This window comes from Argiope bruennichi, chromosome 9 (genome assembly GCF_947563725.1).
Source record: "Argiope bruennichi chromosome 9, qqArgBrue1.1, whole genome shotgun sequence".
NCBI classification, from domain to species: domain Eukaryota; kingdom Metazoa; phylum Arthropoda; class Arachnida; order Araneae; family Araneidae; genus Argiope; species Argiope bruennichi.
In genome coordinates, this window is record NC_079159.1 from 106,949,520 (window position 1) to 106,969,522 (window position 20,003).

Below are 20,003 nucleotides of genomic sequence, written 5' to 3' on the forward strand. Positions count from 1 at the left end.
TTTTTTAAAGGAAAATTGTGAGGAAATGCAGAAAAATAATTCTTTGACCTGGGTGTCGCCAGTACTTGGAAAGCCACTGATGGAAACTAGGCCCAATATCTATATATTGTGCCTCTTACACTATTTACGCTAGCTACGCTTCTGGGGATACTGATCTATCTGATAACTGCAGAGAGTATGTAAATCTATTAGTTAGTGATCCTCCCTCACTTTCTTAACGCCTTCCCTCTCATTTTCTTCTTGGCCTGCTACAGAATCTATTAAAGAAAAAAGAGGGAGGAAAAAAGGGTTTTGAGGAGATGTTGACCGGATAGCTTCCTCTTGGCAGGCTCCATTGCTCAATTGGGATATGATTTCGCTCCCAATAGGGAGCATATTATCTAAAATAAAATTATGCAAAAATAAATTTGACCGTTATTCTTTACGTTGATTCATAAGAAGAATAGAAAGAAATTCGGCGAACAATAAAATCGCATTTAGCGTTGCTGAAATTTATTTGTCATTAGACACTGATTGAAGATTTTTCATACTGTGTTCATTCCAGTATTATGAGGTTTGGTGCCCTTTCCTCTTTAAAACCTATTGTAAACTTTATCCATTTTGACAAGGCATATCAATATATTGCTGTAAACAGTTGAAACAAATAAATATTTGTTCTATTAATAGATTTTTCAGAATTTTTAACCCTTATGCCATACTGGTGACTTGAAAAAAGAAACTTAATACTTTTCGAAATGTTGAATGGCAATACTTTATAAGTTGTTTACCGCCGGCGGTTTCTAAGGTGAGATTTGTGATAGTTTATCAAATTCTTATAATTTTGCTTTTCTTAGACAATATTTCATAAATAGCATTTAATTGATGGTATAAAACAATGAGAATTTGCTGAAGTTTTCTTAATATCATGTTTTTAATAATTCTTTTCCTCATTTCCTAAATAATTAGAATGTAAACAAGTTGTTTCGCAACTATTCGAACTAGTAACAAGCTTTTATGATGTGATGAGCACCACCGTTGAAACAATAATAAATGCAATCAAAGCATTTTCATTGTATTATTTGTGGATTTTTTTCTGGACAAGGCAGTATTAACATTGGCGGAGAGTGGTCGCATTTATACATACTGGACAATCTAATTTTATAATATTTACTTAGATGTGTAAAAACTAATATAACTAATCTGCAAAATTAAATATTACTATTTATCATTTAAAATTATCTGTATAATGTTTTTTAAAGCAAAGTATTAATTTCTTTGCTGTTTGATAAGATAGGTATTTATTTTCTATTTTTTACTTGATGTTTAGTACCCATTTCGAAGTAAATGATGTATTATTAAAATATATTCTTCTAATAATTCTGCGTCAAATTCATAGATATATATATTTTTTTAATGTTTTAGTTTGGTGTCATAGCTATTACTTTCAAAAGACTTATTTCCAATATAATAAATATTGTTTCCAATAGTTTGCATTTCTTGTGTACTTTCTTATTTACTAATAAAATATTTTACTTAAACTGGTAACTTTAATTGATTATCATTGTATCTTCTAAATTAAGAGATTATAAAGCTTACATATATATGACTTTTTTTTTTGTCTGTGTTATAGTAGAAAAAATGAATGAAATTTCCTAAATGAGAATTGTATTTATTTATATTTTACTCTTTGAATTTGAAAGATTTTTATATCATACGAAATTTGCTGTTTAAATTTTACTTTCATTTAAATTTTACTTTTAATATATTGCATAGGATTGATTTATGGTAACCTTTATTAACTGAAGTCATGAATCCTACATGGGAAGATCCCATTCCAGATGAAGATGATGATGAAAATGTATATGATGTGAGTTTGTAGTGAAAAACTTTTTTATTTTTGTAATTAATATAAAGTACTGGGATTTATTTATCTTGAAAATAAATGCTAATGTAGAATCAGAATTGATATATTTGTTGTTAGATGGATATTGTACTGTATCAACTTGGATCATTTAATTATCTTTTTAAAACAATTTATTGGATATAGTGTTGTTAAACGTGTTATCGAAATTGGCCATTTCTACAATAACAAAACAAGATAGAATATATGCTTTTCTTTATTAAAGGGCAGCATATTGGTAAAAAAAAAATAAATTCTTCTGATTAAAGCATGGTTTATAATTTTATTAATCATATAATAGTAAAGAAGCATAGATTTTATGTGTATATATTTTTTTATTAACAGTTAAATATATTATAAAAAAGGCAGTTAACCACATCCTCCTGAGATTAACAATAAAATTGATTATTATTAGTTTTATTTACATTATTTGAAATGTATTAAATTTCCATTTATGTAGTTTTAAAATTTAATTTTCAATTTAAATAATGCTCTGGGAGTAATTGTTAGGAAATGATATGGTGGAGAATGATCAAAGATGCATATCATATTTAACAATATATATTAGGTAATTTTTTAAAATCAGATTTATATTATTACAAATTTTTCATCTGAGAAATATTTGTGTTTATTTATAAAATTATGTTGTATTATACATAAAAAATTAATATTTATTAAAATATTAATTTTGAATTTATGAATAATTTTACAGAAAGGATTTGTTCGAGGTCGAGATGCAGTTATATTTTTAATAGATGCATCGAGAGAAATGTTTCAGCCTCTTCCTGCTCATCCGGAAGAAGAAATGATACATCCGACATGTCCTTTCCAGTTGTCACTAAAGGTAAAACATGAATCATATCAAGTGAAACTTACATTTTATATTATATATATTTTATATATATGGTTACTTAGTATGGGAATTGAATTTACGCATGAAGTAAATATTTCCATATATTCTGTAAAAACAAAATTCTGATTTGATGTTAACCATTTTTCTTATAATTAATCAGAATATAATTTTGAGAACATTTTATGTATTTGTTAGATTATAATATATTTATTAATTATTAATGTATTTTACTATAAAACACAAGTCTTTATAATACCTTTATGACTAAAGAAGTTATAGTGTTTGAGTGTTAACCAAATTCTTTATTAGAAAAAAAAGATGTAGTCATTTCAACTGAATTAAGGCTTTATGTTGAGATAGCACTAAATTGGCTAACTTTGCTCGGTAAATATTGAATTGTAACAACTGATTTCTTAGACAATATTTTGAGTTCATTATAGTTTGATTTGTTAGAAAAAAGAAGCTGAATTTTTATTTCTTTAAGGAAACCAAATTATATATATATATTGACTTTTGTCATCCTGTTAATAAGGAATGCAAAGGACATCTGCTGGGCAAGAGGGGGGGGGGGTCATCCAGTATCTTTGTAAAGGTGTCCTGTGAGATTTTTTTAAAAAAGGAATTAGTTAGTTGAGTCATTTATATAACAAAACTTGTATTATTAAGAGGAGCTTAATAAACTAATTTTATAAAAATCCCTAAAAAGTGAATTCTTGGCTTTTTTTAAGTGAATGCAGCAAAAAGTATTGTATTAACTAGTACTATTAAAGCAAAATATAGTAAAATTATTGTAAATTAATAATTTTAAGCAGATCAAAAGGTGTTGTTCAATTTATTCATTTCATGTAATTTTCATGTAAAAATGATCATTTAAAATTGATCTTGCTAAAATATTGTTTCAAGTAATAATATATGATTAATAAATTATGTATTTGTTATATAATTCAGTTTTCTACTCTACATAATTTATTAAAATTTTTTTTTAAAGTTTTATTTTAACAGTATTCATTCTGATATGTAGAAATGTGATAAAATAAGCTTGAATTTGATTTTTATGCCTTATTTATTGAAAATTACCTTTCTTTGCAGTGTGCCCGTACAACTTTAACTAATAAAATAATATCAAGTAACAAAGATCTTACAGGCATTGTTTTATTTGGTACAGTAAGTATTTTTTTATAGGATTTACTTTCAGATGTTTAATATGTTATATCTACCAATCATGTAAATGATTATGGTATTTTTGGGGAGAAATGAATTTCATTTTTAATATGATTTATTTCATTTTACAATTCATTACAGTTGAATTCCAAAAGCAAAATATTAAATAATTGTGTAAAAGTATTTAAGGAATATTTTTTCCTCCCTTTATTATTATTTTTTTTTCCAGTTTGAGATATCAATTAAATTTTAGTTACTAAGTAATACTTTTAATATTATTCATAATTATGCATAATAATACTAATTCATACTTCTTCAACTTTAAGGCATTATTTTGTAACCACAATTTCAAAACTGTCAATTACTTTGAATTCATGGCCGTAAAATAAGAATACTACAATAAAAATTGTATTTAGATTTTTTTAAACATCAAAAATAAGTATACTATATATGGTATTGGATTTTCTTTTCTATGTGCCCTATTCATATTCAATGATAATATTAATCAAAGAATCCTCATGCTATCTTGTTATAGTTTGGACAACAGCTGCTAGATTTCAATACCAGTCTCATATTTCATCATTCTGCACTTACTGTATCAGTTCTTAATCTCTGAAATCCATACATAATGTTAAAGCTTTTATTCATATAATTTTTTTTCAGTTTATCAGTAAATAAATGTGTTTAATGCACAGTGTTTCAAAAGTGTGTGAATGATTTTGATAGTTTTTATTACATTTGCTTAAGAAAAACAAAATGTTGAATGATTAATAACCTATACTTTATATATAAATTTTCCAATTAGGATAAAGTGTAGGTCTAACATACATGTTATATCATTGTGCAAAAACTTTTGTCAGTGGCTAAAAATAGAAAAATACTTTATGAGACTTCCCTGATAATTAGAGTATCTGTGATGTGGTGATATGCTACTATAGAAAAGGGAACCTCTGATTATTACACACTTCTATTGGAATATCATGCTTGAAGCACTTTTGACTCCTTAAAAATAAATCAGTAAAGAAATATCATACATGCAACTAATGCCCAAATTACATTGTGTTGCTGTAGTTTTGGTAGATACATTGTGTTTTTTTATAATTAGAACAACATCCCAACAATTTTTATGCTGCAGTATCATATATTGCATCAAATATGTGTTTATAGTTTTATTTTAATAATATTCAACATATGTCAGAAACAGAGTTAAGATTTTCATTTGCTAATCATTACTTCTCCTCAAAAATAAACAAAATGTTAATATTTTTGACTATTATTATGTAAACTATCTTTTATTGTGGTAAACTATGAATAATTTCATTCTTTCCAGGATAAAACAAAAAATACACGGAATGATACTGACTTCAAACATATTTATGTATTCCATGATTTATGTGAACCAGGTGCTGAAAGAGTTTTAGAAACAGAAGAGCTCATGAGTTGTATGTTTTGTTGTTATTGTTTTTAAATATTTTTTACACTAAAAAAAGTTAATAAAATTATGAGAGTTATAGAATATTTTAAAGTGCAATATATTTTGTTTGACATTGTAACTATTTTCATTGTTTTAGTGGATGCAAATGCATTTCAAGAAACTTATGGACATTCCACAGATTTTTCTATGGCTGATGCCCTTTGGGTTTGCAGTATTATGTTTTCCAACTGGTATGAAAAATTGTATTTATATAACAAAGTTTAGATTTCGTGTGTGTGTGTATACTATAAGCATTTATCACTTCATAGAAGGTTACATTAATTAACAAACTTATGGCATTTCAATAATTTAATATGGTATATATATACATATATATATACTATCTGTAAATTGTATGATGCAACATTCTTCATGCTAAGGTTTTTCAAGATGCTCTGTAGGGATTGATGCAGGGTTGTATATTGTTATATGTGGGATTATCAGATTTGACTTGTAATTACATTTGACTGTGAATAATAGGGAATTTCTGAATAAACAAGATAGACAGTTGCCTAGTACCACTGGGCTAAGGGAACTGCATACAGTTTGATTAAAAAGATCTTGTCAAATAAAATTTGTAAAAAATACATATTCTATGAATTATAAATAATGATTAAAATATTAATATTTTGCATAATTCATTAGGTTCTGATAATAATTATAAATATTGAGTTGAATAAATAACATTAAAAAATGTGAACGCTGTAGAATTGTGAGTTTCATAAATAAAAAAGCTTGCAGGTAAAAGCATGTGTATTTTCACAAAGTTATTTAAATAAAAAAGAAAAAAGAGACAGAGAGTCTAGATGTAGGTGTTTAATATCCAGCTCCCACATAGTCAATTTTGCTTTATAGCACAGAAGTGTAATCATATCATGGATTTTGAATCGTGCAATTCTTTGAATTTACGTCATTAATAAATGTTCTATTCACTAATAAATGTACCTTGTCTATCTATAGAATGTATGACCATTTGTTATCATTATTATACTGGATGGGAAATTCATGCATAAATTTCAACACTAACTTGCAATCATCTATTTGCAGCGTCTTGCAGCTTGTTGAAAGAAAGAAGATTATAATATCAAATTTATACTTTGATTGCATTGTTATGGAATAACTAATTATTTTTAATGTTAGGATTTTTTTTTTTTTAAGGGGATTGGCGTAAAAAAAATTATATATTGATGAAAAAAAAAAAAGCCAAGGGAAAATTGTTAAATAATGGCATTATTAAAAATTATGCAATATAAAATATTTGCTGAATATTGATCGTTGTAGTTTGGTTCAAAATTGATTCTTCCAAAATTTTTATACTTTATATAACTGTGTATCTCATGCTATATAGAATTACTTATTTGTAGACTGCAAACTTGCTATTTTTTCATTATGGATTTTGTTTGTTCTTTGTTTCTTTTTCAGTAAATTTACACTAGCACATAGAAGAATATTACTATTTACTGCAATTGACAATCCCCATGAAAATTCTCCTCAGTTGCAACTGCAAGCTCGCACAAAAGCAAAAGATTTGCATGAGAGTAATATTGACATTGATTTGATGCACATACAGTTGCCTACTCTAGAATTTGATACGTCAAAGTTCTATAAGGTGATAAAGTTTCTTCTGTCTTAAAATCAAAAATTTTTTTTAAGTCTATTGCTGAAAAATTTCAGCAGGCAGCTTAGTAACTACTATATGTTAATTAAAATACAAGTTTTATTTTATTTTTTTATTTATTTAGATCACAAAATAAATAATATCTATATCTATAAATACTATTAATCTTTGATTTGAAGTGCAGTGGAGAGTTTGAAGGCAAAATTTCAATTCAGATGATTTTAGATTTTGCCTTTAAACTCTAAAAGTTTCTGCTATGTATATATATATATATATATTTTGCTTCATATTTAAGCTTTCCTTTTTGGATTATTTCAATCAGCTTCTTATCAGTTAAGTGTAAGCTTCTATTTATTAAATGTAGTTCCATTTTTTTTATGTGTCTGTAGGTGCATGAATTTCAGAAGATAATTTCTCTGATCTAACGAGCTTAATCAACTGATTCAATAAAATTTTTATAATCAGTTTTATAAAAATGATCTAATAGATTTTTTTAATAACTTTTTAAAGAAACATTTTTTAAAGTATGTTAGCAAAAGAGAAATATTTATGAATATCTGAAAAAGTAATATACAAAAATATATGACACAAATCTACATCTTAACTTACTGAATTAATAATTATATTCAATTTATGCTTCTTTTTATCTTGATATTTGTTGCTAATTTTTGAATAAATTTAGAATGTCTGAAGAAGGCAATCACAGAATAAATAATTAAAAATTTGCTTAAAAAGATAAATTGAGTAAAAACAATCATCATCAAAACGTGGGATATACTCACGGCCAAAAAGATAAAATTTTCTGATTAAAGAACTATTAATTAGAAAACCCATAACAGAAGAGGAGATGTTCTATTTTCAGAATTAGGATCTGTATATCTTATTCATGGCATTGCTACAACTGGTAGTTCTCATGATATTAAAGAAAACATATTAAGTTTTTTTTTTTTTTTTTTCTGGTGGGGGGGATCCTGAACTTTCTTAATTTCAATCTGTTGGCCATGGTGGAACAATGGTTAATATACATTCTAATTATGCTTTCATCTTGAGCACATTTTTTTCCATATATATTCATTTTATTATAATTATTTTGATTTTTTTTTTTTTTTTTTTTTTTCAATTCACTCTACTGTCCTGTTGATATATTCACGATGCCACTCATATTACTTCTTTTGTGTTGAAAATTTTTAATGGAATACTTTGATCTGGCAATAAATCAATAAATTTTGCAAGTAAACAACTATTTATTTAATTTCTTAGATGCATCTTCTTTTTCTTTTGTATTAGTTTCACTGTACTTATCAGACAATTTCTTTTAAGTATTTTTTATATATAGCAACACTTGCAACAGTTTGGATTGATTAATTTAAAGTACAATTTGAAATAGCTGTTTCAGCTTTATAAAAAAAAAAAAAAAATGACTCTCCAGTAAAGCTTTTGGCAATTCCAAATTCATAACAACATCTCTGATTGAAGTCCCTTTTCTAATTTATCTACTACTTTTCCTGTAATCAAGTAATCTATGTGTTCTTTGATTCATATCATTATCATTTGCTATACCAAGAGAAGAAAAGAAACATAAATCATGCACCATATACTCTATCCTATTTTCACCATTTATTTAAAAAAAATTCATATGTCTGTTTCATGGCTCAAAATATGTGTGCATTCCGTAATCAATTAGCCTCCTGTTTTCCTGTATATGGCAACTATGTCAGTTTCTTTCAGTCATTTACAATTTACCTTCTTTTATGAAAATAGTATTTGTATTGTTTCCCCTTAATTTATAAATACCAGTATTAAAAATTATGATTTTATTATATTCTCAATTTATAATTATTATATATGTGCATTATGATAATGAGGTTGAATGTTAACTTGCTAAATTTTCTCTAAAGAACTTAAAAAGTAATTTTCAACATTTACACAAATTGAAAAGAAAAAAAGTGGGAGAGAAACAGAAAGGGAGGGTAAAAAATAGATTAGTTAGTTAAATTTGTCCATTTATATTTTGAATTACTTTTTTGAATGTCAATATTATATATTTCAGCATATTGCATTGACAGCTGATGATGAATTCTATAGTATGCCAAGTGCTTCTGACAGACTTGATGATCTTTTAACTAGGTGAAGAAACTTAAATCTGTTTTTATATTTCAATAATCTTTAAGAAATAATGGAATTTTTAATTTAAATTAACTATAAAAATGTACTGATTAATTTTTTACCACTTTTATATTAATCTGTTCTGTTATTTAAATTATAATTTGTAGAATTTGAGTTTGAATTGTTTTTTAGTTTGAATATTGTTTTTGAATACTAAATTCATTAATCTTATCTTTTGTTATGTTATTCTGTTCTGATCATTACTTATGAATTTATAGTTATTGCAAATAATTATTAATTAATTTTGTAATAATTATATAGCATTTTTTACTGTTGAGATAAATTTTTTTTTTTAAATATAAAGTAAAGTTGTAATTTTATGCCTATTCTGTCAAAACTTATAAATTGATCATAGTATTTGTATAATAATATAAATTGTCTTATATTATTTAATATATATTTGAGTATTATGTTGACAGTAAAGATTATGTAATATATTATGACAATAATTTTCCCATCTGATTATAATTATTATATTTCCATAACATGTCAATAATCTTTTTTTTTTCTTGTAATAAATTTGCTTACGATTTTTAGAATTGTATAAAAAATATTTTAATATATTTAACATTTTTTTTATGCAGACTTTTTCAGTGTTAATTATTTATTTACAGCTTTCAGATTAGAAAAGTTATTTCTTAAAATGAATCAAGTCTTTATTTATTTTATTATTTATTTATTATTATTATTATTTGTATTTAATCTTATCTCTGAAACTTTAAAAGCACTGTATCCATAAATATTTATCATAAATGTTCATGGAAAATATACATATAAATACAAGTTATCTAGTTTTTGACTAAACATAAAAAAAGGAGAATGGTAAATTCCCCTTAGATGATTAGCAAATGAAAACTATTAGAGAACTGGTAATAATTATATATACATTGTAACCAAGTAAATTGGTAGATATAAGAAACAGTAATTGTTATATAATTTAATTACATTAAAAAAATAGTAAAATTTAAAAAAAATAATTCAAAATGCTGTTAGGATATTCTATTATTCTTTCCTTTATTATTTATCATTCAATTTTTGTATGTATGTTTGTTTATATATGAAAAATAATCAAGTAAGCATGTTAAACTTTTGTTAAAGAAATCATGTTTCAATTCAATGTGTAATAAAGTTGATTTTAATCAAATATATAGGAAGAAAAATGATTAAATGCATCAGAAGATAAAAAAATGGAAGCATTCTAATTTTTGTTTTAAAATATGCTTTGTTTTGTTTACTGGTACATAATTAAGATGTGTTATTACATGAACAAAATTGATTTTATTAATGAAATTAAAGTTTGATAAATTTTTGAGCTGTGATCAAATTTTTAAAATTTTTAATGCTGTTTTTTTAAGAAATTGTTTTTTAAATTCTGAGTTTTTTGTTATATTTCTCAGGGTGCGTTGTAAAGAACATAGGAAGAGACCACTTGGGAGTCTAAATTTTACTGTTGGAGAAGGTGTAACTGTTGCTTTTAAAATGTACAAACTTGTTGTTCCTACTTCTAAGCCTACACCAGTTAAATTAGCAAAAGAAAATAATGCTGAATTAACTACTGTCACTAATATATTCTTAGGAGTAAGTTTTCCTGTATTGTTGTTATAATGGTTTAATATTTGTGTAATTTTTATTGTAAACACATTGATATTGTTTGCTGAAACAAAGTTTTAAGAAGAATGCAGAGAAATTATTATGATTTTTAAAAATGATGTATTGTAGGCTTATACAATGAAAGGAATGCATAGTATTTGTTATTTTATGTGCTTTGATTTATAATACACATTAACAAGTGCTTAAGGCAAATGTACCACTTAAATGATGTTGAAAATTGTTATTTTCAATTTTCTTTTAATTATTTGCAACTTGAAAGAAGTCAGTTTTGCTAAGTTTTTTTTTGTTTGTTTGTTATGTACTGAAAAGAAGGGAAAAATCAAAGAAATTATTAAATATATACTAAATAGTTATGCGACAAAAAAAAAAAAAGCATTTTTTTCATCTCAGAATAGTTAGGACATTTGAATTTCTGTGATCATAGGTTGCCAGCTGTTGAATAATTATTAGGATTTTTGAAAACATATTTTTAAGCGATATATGGAGTCTGATTAATTTTAAAATTTCATGTAATAAAAAAAAGCAGTTTTTACTTTTATGCAATATTATGTTTTAAAAGTTAACTTAATTAAATTAATGAATTTTCATTGAAAAATTTATAGTATTTAAAACTGCATATTGAATTTGTGTCATAAAGTTATAGTATGCCAATACATATAACCATGAATTTTAAATTTAAATAAAATTAGCAAAAGACAAATTGGCTTACAAAAATCACTTTAGTGGCCAATGAAAGTATCTACTCTTTAATCAGAAATCTGTGCAAGTCGAAACATTATTATATTGTTGGTAGGAATATGATTGATACCATCCTTAAAATCTTGCTCATATTTTTCATTTGTTTGTTGATATGCATGGCATTTCAGATGCTGCAACTAGAAAAATTTGTTGCTAATTAGATCATCAGGAACAACCTGAAATCAGGCACTTTGCTAATGTGGAAATAGTATCATTTCGCTGCTACAGACATTTTATTTATTAAATTTATCTGATCCATCATGCAGCTCAAATTTCCTCTTTTATTTTCAAAAATTCATTTAAAAAAATCAAAATGAATTATTTTCTGGGCTCTCTTTCAATATTATTTTTTAGCTTTTTTTTAATAAAACAATGAGGGGCATGGACGTGAAAGGAAATAATAAAAACAAGTGTTAATTGTCATTAATAAATATTTTCTGTTACCTCTTCCATTTCACCTTTTCAAAAAATTTTACAATCATTGTTCATAGAAACCTTTGTGTTCTTATAAATTTTTTTCAAGTTTATATATGAGTGCTTAGCAGTGTTAAGTAGAAAATAGCTTTATCTTAGTGCATAAGGTTGATTTCCTCATTTTTCTAAACTAAATAAATTTTATATGAGATCATATAAAATTTATTAAAAAAATCGTTTATATCTATAAAAAATCAATTATATCTAGAAAAAAGAATGAACCTTTGAATTTATTTTTAGATTGAATTAAAATATAATAATATGAAATCTTTATAAAATTTGCAATTTTTGACAATGTTGTTACAGTTACAATGAAGAGTAAAAGACTTGAACCTGATCACTATTTAACAATTTGAGAATAGGTTTCATGAGAAACAGACTTGCTGTATCAGATTTATTTCACTTAAATTCAAAATGTATAATTTTGAATGTAGTTTTCATTCTATTTCACATGGACATTTTTTTGAATAAATTCATATTATGTTAGATTGATATTTAGATTTGTATCAAAATTCTACAAAAAATTCTGTTTTTCTGTTTTTAATTCAGCAACTGTGCCATTGGGAACAGATGTGCGATTTTAAATCACATATCTGTAAACTTTCCAATAATTAATAGATGATACGTTAACTGTTAAATACCTGTTGCGTTTCTAAACTGATTGACTTTTTTCATATTTTAAAGCACTTTTGAAGAAAAAAAAATAATAAAAAAGTATTTTATTGTCCAAACATAATCATTTTCAAGAATTATAATTATTTTTCCTTAAGTTTAAAAAACTTTATAGCATTGTGATAGGAATCTTTCCATTTAGCTTAATTGAATTTATTGAAATCTCTATAACCCACATTTTCTTTCATTGCCCTTCTTTTCATATCCCAAATCTGTTAAATTAACCCTATGAATATTAAATAGAAATTAAGTTTTAAAAAATGTGATTTCTTTACTGTCTTGGCAGTAGAATTATAATAATATGAAATTTATATAATGCCATGCAAGATTCCTCCCTCTGGTATCTTTTGTTATAAGCTGAAAATTTTGTTAATCTTTATAAAGATATAGAAGTTAAATGTTTGATTTTCCAAATATGTTCAAATGAAAATTCTTTTTGAAATTTATTATAAGCACTTTCATAATTTGTTTTATTCATTCTAGGATACAGGAGAAATTCTTCTTCCTTCAGACCTAAAAAAATATCAAGAATACGGAGGAAAGAAAATATATGTAACTGACGATGAAGCTAAACAAATACGGCATTTTGATAGTCCTGGTAATGTCTCTTCCTATCTCTTTTCATTAATTAGTAATTTTTAATTTGAATTACTCAAATCTTTCACATAACTATTTTTCACATTCTTTAATTCATATTAAGAATATTTATAATTTTGTTGTCTTTAGGCATATTTTTATATAATAATTAGTCATTATAACTGCATTTCAGGTCTCTTGCTGATGGGTTTTAAACCTAAGTCTTGTTTAAAAACTCATTACCATCTGAAGCCATCCTTGTTCTTGTATCCTGATGAAAAAACAATTGAAGGCAGTACACGTTTATGCTTTGCATTCTTAATTCAGTGTCAGAGGCGAGATTATGTTCCTATATGTCGATTAATTTCAAGAAATAATGATCCTCCAAAATTTGTTGCACTTTTACCACAGGTAAATTATTTGTTACTATTTTATTCATGATTATTAGATTATTTTAAAAATAGAAAATATATAAATATCAACTTTTTATAACAATGAAAAAGATATTGAGAATTTTATTGGAAAAAATAATGTACTTCTATGATAAGTACAAATAATGAGGATAAAATGAAAATGATGAATGCCATGTAAAATGTTCTTATTATATTTAGTGTTTCAGAATAACAAAGTAAACAGTAATAAATATTAAATCTAGATTATTTTTTTGAAAGAAATTTGCTCAGGTTTTGGCTAACATCAGATAAGAATATCATTTTTTCCCCCTATATTATTAATCATAAATGCATATGTAGTTTTACTAAGTAATTTGTTTTGAAGTTACAAAGATTATCATCAGAGATTCTTATTGGAAGTATTATTTTTTGGTTTGTATGTCATGTTGGATTATGGATTGGGAAATTTAGTTCTGCTTTCTTTTCTTCTTAGTTGTAAATCATGAAGGGGGGGGGGGAAGAGATGTTCTCAAGAAGAGAATATTCTTGAGAAATATTGAATCATATTTTAGTTCCAAATATTTATATTTGAATTGTATTCTAAATCCTATCTGACAGGTCATTCTGATTAAATAATAATAATAATATACTAGAAATAAAAGATAAAATAGTGTTTTATTATTATAGATATTGTTTAAACCAATATTGATTTTGAATTAATTGAAAATTGTGTACTTTTTAGTATCCAATAATTTTAAATGGTAGTAATGATATTACTTTAGAATCAATATATTACGAGCTGGTGACTGAGCCAGGAAATCAGGAAAATTCGTAAAAATATCTAAAAACTATGGAAAATTGGTAATAAAAGCATTTTGCTCTAAACATGTGCTCAGTCTGAAATTTCGCATTGTCAATTCTCTACATCCAGAGCCTAATATCCCCAAGACAGTCATAGCAAAACCACTCAGTGCATCTTTCTTTCAAAAGTATGGCAATTTTTTTGAATTTCATGAAGATAAGAAAGGAGAGTGATAAGCTGACGAATACAACTAACATCAACCTTAATGAAAATTTCAGATATCATTTTTTTTTTTTTTTTTTTGAAGAGAACAGAGATATTTAATAAATTTTGGTTTCGACCTACGCTCAATTCACCTAAAACCTTGCAATGATGTTTATTACTGTTCACTATATCATTGATGATAATACTTTCCTTTCACATGTTATGTTGAGAGAGTATTTTTGACCAATAAAGATTGTCCATGGGGAAATGTAACAGATTGGTTTGCAACAGAAGAAATGCTCATTGCAATAATTGTTTATGATAGCATTCAAGCAAATGTTGGAATAAATAATTTTGAAGTGTCAAAGCGACTAACTTTAAATATGTGGAATTAATGAGCCAAATATTAAAAGTACAAAAAGAAGGGGGAAAAAAAAAGGAATGAAATAGAAAGGAAATCAGATTATCAGCATAAAGTATTGAAAAAAATTTAAAATTTTTGAAGCAGTTCCGAAAGAGAGTTTGAGCGTTAAGAAAGAAATTGCAAGTCTCAAAAAATATTTTGAAATTAATACTTTATTATTATTTGCAATTTTTTACGTACTAAATGTAATAAATAACAATAATTATTTGTTTTTTAAGTTATTATCTATAAATTAATATTTTGTATCTAGCATTGTTTGTAATAATAAATGGAATTAAAAAAAATTTAATTAAATTTGAAAATTATTTAAGAAAATGCTGGAATATATAATGAGTAGTTTTAATAATAATAATAATAATAAAAATAGTTCTTTGTGTGAAATTTCAATAGTTAGACAATCTAATAGGTATAAATTACTTATTATGTCCATTATTAGTATTACTATCCCGGCTAAAATAATTATTTACGATATTTCATGGAACATTACAAAATCATATCTGAACGTATTACTCTTTGGTAACTACTTTTCATATTAAATAATAATATTTTACAGGAAGAACAAGTGGATAATCGTGGATTCCAGATTGTTCCTCCTGGTTTCCATGTTGTTTATCTACCTTTTATGGAAGACATTCGCAATGTGAAAGTTGATAGTAAGCATAATCCATCTGAAGCTTTAATTGAAAAATCAAAAGAAATTATTAAAAAACTCCAGTTTGCATATCATCCAGAATCCTTTGAAAATCCTGGTATGTTTCTTATGTTTATTATTAGTAAATAATTTGAAGAAGTAAATATTTCATGCATTCAAGTAATATTTTCCCTCTTGGCAGTTTTACAGAAACATTGGAGAAATATTGAAGCCTTAGCTTTAAACAGAGATGCCCCTGAAGAGATAATAGATTACACATGTAAGTAAGGATTTTTTTTTATTTCTTTCTAACTTAGAATCATACTTAATAACTTTTAATTTAAATTTTCAAAATATATTTCTCAAATAAATATAATTTCTTTTTTGAAAATTTTATTAACCTAAGGGTGTGGGGAAATTTAAATTGATAGATATTTCAAAATTTTCAATGAAGGTTAAAAATTTGTAATGTTTCAAAATTACTCGTTTTTTTTTGTTATGAATAAATTAATTTATTAATGTTATTTAGAAGTTATGGCTTTTTCTCATTTTTTTTTATTGCACTTAAATCATTTAAGCTATACTTTATTAGAAAGAAGTTGATTTAAATATAATATTTTTTGAAAATGTATATTTCTGTACAGTTCTTATTGAATCAGCAATTAAAATTTTTAAAAATGAAACATTTTTCTGTATTTAATTGAGAAATACTGTGTTTGGTTTTTCTAATTTTAATACTAAAAGATTATCCTGTATTTTTAATTTATTTTTAAAGTTAATATTGAACATTTATGTTAAGCTTAAGTCAGAATTTAAATAATTCATATAAATAAAAGAGTACATATTAGATGTTTAGAATAAAATTGTTGAGAATTTTTAACTATAAAGAATAATTTTTCTTAGGAAGCATTTAACTAATGCATAAGTTTTTAGATTAAAAATATTTTATGCTCAATAAAAAAAAAAAAAAATACAAATTAGTTTTGCAATTTATATAAATTATCTAGAATGAAGCAGTAATATGCGCAAATTCAAATATGATCCTAATCACTTGTTAAAAAACAATGTCAGGTAATATGTGTTCTCAAAAAAAAGTATAGTACCTGCTTTCATAATATATATCTGCCAATCTTGAATTGCTGGGAATTTTTCAGTTTAAGTCTAATATAGCATGCTTCATTTATGGTCATTCATTATGCTGTCAATAAAATTTTTAGAAGCATGTTACCATTAATTTATTTTTCTATTGTATTTTAATTTGTAAATGATTACTAGTTAAGTTACTATAGTTTCTCTCTACAGTACCAACAAAAGATGTTATTGAGAAAAGAGCTGGCAGATTGATAGATGAATTTAAAGCATTACTGTGTCCTGGAACTCCTGAACCAAATGTATGTTGTTGTTTTTTTTAATCCTATCCTCCACCTCCTTCTTTCCTATTTTTTCCCCTCGGTTTTGTCTACATGGATTTGTTCGTCATAATTTTTAAAATTCTATTTTGACAGCCTGGTACTATGTATGGTGCTCCTGCCAAAAGACCAAGACTAGATGATTCAGCAGTGCCATTAACTTTGCAACATGAAGTTGCTACTGGTCAGGTAAGGTCTTATGTAAAACTCTCAAAATTTTGTCAAGTTGTTTTTGACATGTATAGAATTTTTGCAGCTGAAAAATCAGACCTTGAAAAAAACGGTTTTAATGCATTTTATATGGATTAAAAATTTGAATTTTTGTTTTATGATTTGAATAATATAAAACAAAAGAAATTGTGGTCCTAAAATTCCACCTTTTCAAATTTGTGATTTCATAATTTAGAGTGTCTTCATAACTTATTTTAGAGCAATGTCATTTATATATATATGGAACTATTATTTTTTTAATGGATTGAGAAGAAATTAAACATGAAACAATTCTGTTGAAGATTTTAATAACTGATCAAAATTCTTAATATTTATAAATCATTAATCTTTTCATCCTCAACACCTTGTAAGTATTCATCATATGCGACACATTAATTCCACAATTTTCTTGATTAAATGTTCATAATTTAAAAAAAAAACATGATTTTAATTTAAATACCTGAATATGCATTAATTGTAATTTACCTACATTTTTAAAATTAATTATTAAAATTTCACTTTGAATTGTATATATACTTTGTTTTCTTTGCTTCCGAGTTTACATGCGACTAAAATAACTGCCATCTCACCTATATTTTTTGGTAAACTTCTTTTGAATCTATATAACTTCCGAATGCCTCCTCCCAGCACTTTTTTCTACCTTTTAATTCAATGTTTTGTTTCTTGGTCATGAGTTTAACACAAAATATTTTTTAAAGTGCCTAAAAATTACCATTTTTTAACAACAAAAAATGTATTACATACATCTGCACATTTAAAATCATAAAGGAAACTGAACCAGTATTCCAACCACTAGTCTGATTTTGCCAATTTTTGTATGTTATGAAAGCTTTTGATCATCAAATATGTCATAAATAGTCGCAAGCCTTCCACCATTTACAAGAAAAATTTTATAAATGTTAATTTACTGTATATACATTCTCTATATAGAAAAGCCATATCAAAGTTCCCTAGTCACAAGCATTGTACTAATTTTAAAGTAGGTATAGTATCTGCAGTAAGGATCCATTTATATTATAACATTTGTCACCAATCCCTCCTCCAAGCCTTTTATTTTCAAAATATTAGTTCACTATATATTTTCAGTGGAACAAAACATCCAACAATTCCTAATCAAAATTACAGTACCGATATTGAGAATTTTTGTTTCATATGAATATATTTTCAATTGTTGTCTAAATAAATGTCATTTTACGAAATATTGCAAAATTGACAAAGCTTTCACTAAAGTAGTGAAATATAATGCCAATTATATTATATTATATTTCACTACTTTGGTGCATAGTTCAGCAGTTGTTGATAGATTAAATTTGTCTTGTGGCTGTTAAAGGCTACTAATATAGTCATGCTAGCCAATTTTGATGAAATAATCAGGAAGCTAGAATTATATTAGCATTCCTGCCACTGATTTTAGATAATTATTACCAAATATTCATTCATTATATTAATCAGCAATCTTAAGTAAATAAAAAAAGAAAATTGTGATTTTGTGTATGCTAATTCAAAAGATCAGATAAATTCAGATTTCAAAAATACCTCATGTTTAAAATGGGGCTAATATAAATTTTTCAAATTCTTATCTAATATTGGAAAGATTAAGTGAAAAGCCTCCGTGTATAGCAAATTTCTTTCTTAATAAAGAAATATATATTTACAATTTTATATATTCTAAGAAAAGTATTTAATTGTTAAAAAATTGGGGTAGTCAAATAGAACATTTTTAACAATTTGCTATTAAAATTGCATGCAGATGTACCACATTAATATTCTGAATGTTTAATTATTCAAAGAGATTTTCAAATTTCTTACTTCTATTTTTTAGTTGCCTCGGTACAAGGTCAATGTTTTGAAGGAATTTTGTAAGCGCAATGGAATTCGATGTGGCTCAAAGAAAGCTGATATCATGGAAGCAATCAAACGATTTTATCTTGAACATTAAATCTTTTCAAAGGACTGTTTTTGATGAATATTTGATTGTGGGCAGTCTATTATGATTTTTTTTTGTACAAATTGTGAAAAACTGCAAGATTCTCAATTATTAAGTTTTTAGCCTTTTGAAGAATTTGTAAATATTCATTAGAAATTCCTGTACAATTTCATTTAAAAAAAAAATAAACCAATGGAAATGATGCGAGTTTTCTTTATCATTTTATATCTTAAAGATTCCTTCTATCCCAAAACTAAAAAATGGAATTTTGAAATTAAGTTATTCCTATACATATCTTAAAGGCTTCGTTAATGTTAATATGTGTAACACATACTAGCAAATCACCTTTCCTGTGAAAATTAAATTCTTAGTGGTGCACTACCCTTTAAATTTTAAACTAAAAAAACTTGTAGATAACCTATTTAGGCTTACAGGAATTAAATTTCGTAAAGATTGTACTTATTGTTTTTATTTTGGGGGTGTTCCATCACCTGGAACACTGCACCACTACAGCTCTGTAAAGTGTGACTAAGCAAGCATTGCAGTGAAGTGCAAAAATGAATTAAATCTCTATAATTTGAATTTTTTTAAAAAACACTACATTATACCTGTGAAGCAGATTTAGCATGATCCCAGGTGCACTACAAGGAGGCAAGCTCAGATTTGTTATTGGAGGGCAATTTTTAAAGCATTTTTGGTGTTTTGGAAAAAAAATAGTTAGTCACTCTGTGCTATTCTCAATAAAATTAATTTACAAAAAA

At 25.3% G+C, this 20,003-nt stretch overlaps 1 protein-coding gene across 1 annotated transcript; it reads left to right on the forward strand.

The window, feature by feature from the left end:
* The first annotated feature begins 766 nt into the window (after positions 1-766).
* On the forward strand, positions 767-19,444 carry LOC129984047 (X-ray repair cross-complementing protein 5-like). The gene is made up of 16 exons (XM_056093810.1): positions 767-784; positions 1,753-1,846; positions 2,592-2,723; positions 3,822-3,896; positions 5,224-5,335; positions 5,465-5,558; positions 6,790-6,976; positions 9,036-9,112; positions 10,549-10,729; positions 13,130-13,244; positions 13,416-13,633; positions 15,598-15,793; positions 15,878-15,955; positions 16,978-17,066; positions 17,181-17,273; positions 19,138-19,444. Exons 2-16 carry the CDS (start codon positions 1,787-1,789, stop codon positions 19,252-19,254), a joined length of 1,824 nt encoding a protein of 607 aa, XP_055949785.1. The 5' UTR covers positions 767-784; positions 1,753-1,786; the 3' UTR covers positions 19,255-19,444.
* Positions 19,445-20,003: the final 559 nt, after the last annotated feature.

Excerpts from the sequence above, each read along its gene's own strand:
- LOC129984047 (XM_056093810.1), top strand. The coding sequence starts at position 1,787 with ATGAATCCTACATGGGAAGATCCCATTCCAGATGAAGATGATGATGAA. Across the intron at positions 1,847-2,591 it reads ATGATGAAAATGTATATGAT|AAAGGATTTGTTCGAGGTCG; the intron begins GTGAGTTTGTAG and ends ATAATTTTACAG. Across the intron at positions 9,113-10,548 it reads CTTGATGATCTTTTAACTAG|GGTGCGTTGTAAAGAACATA; the intron begins GTGAAGAAACTT and ends TATATTTCTCAG.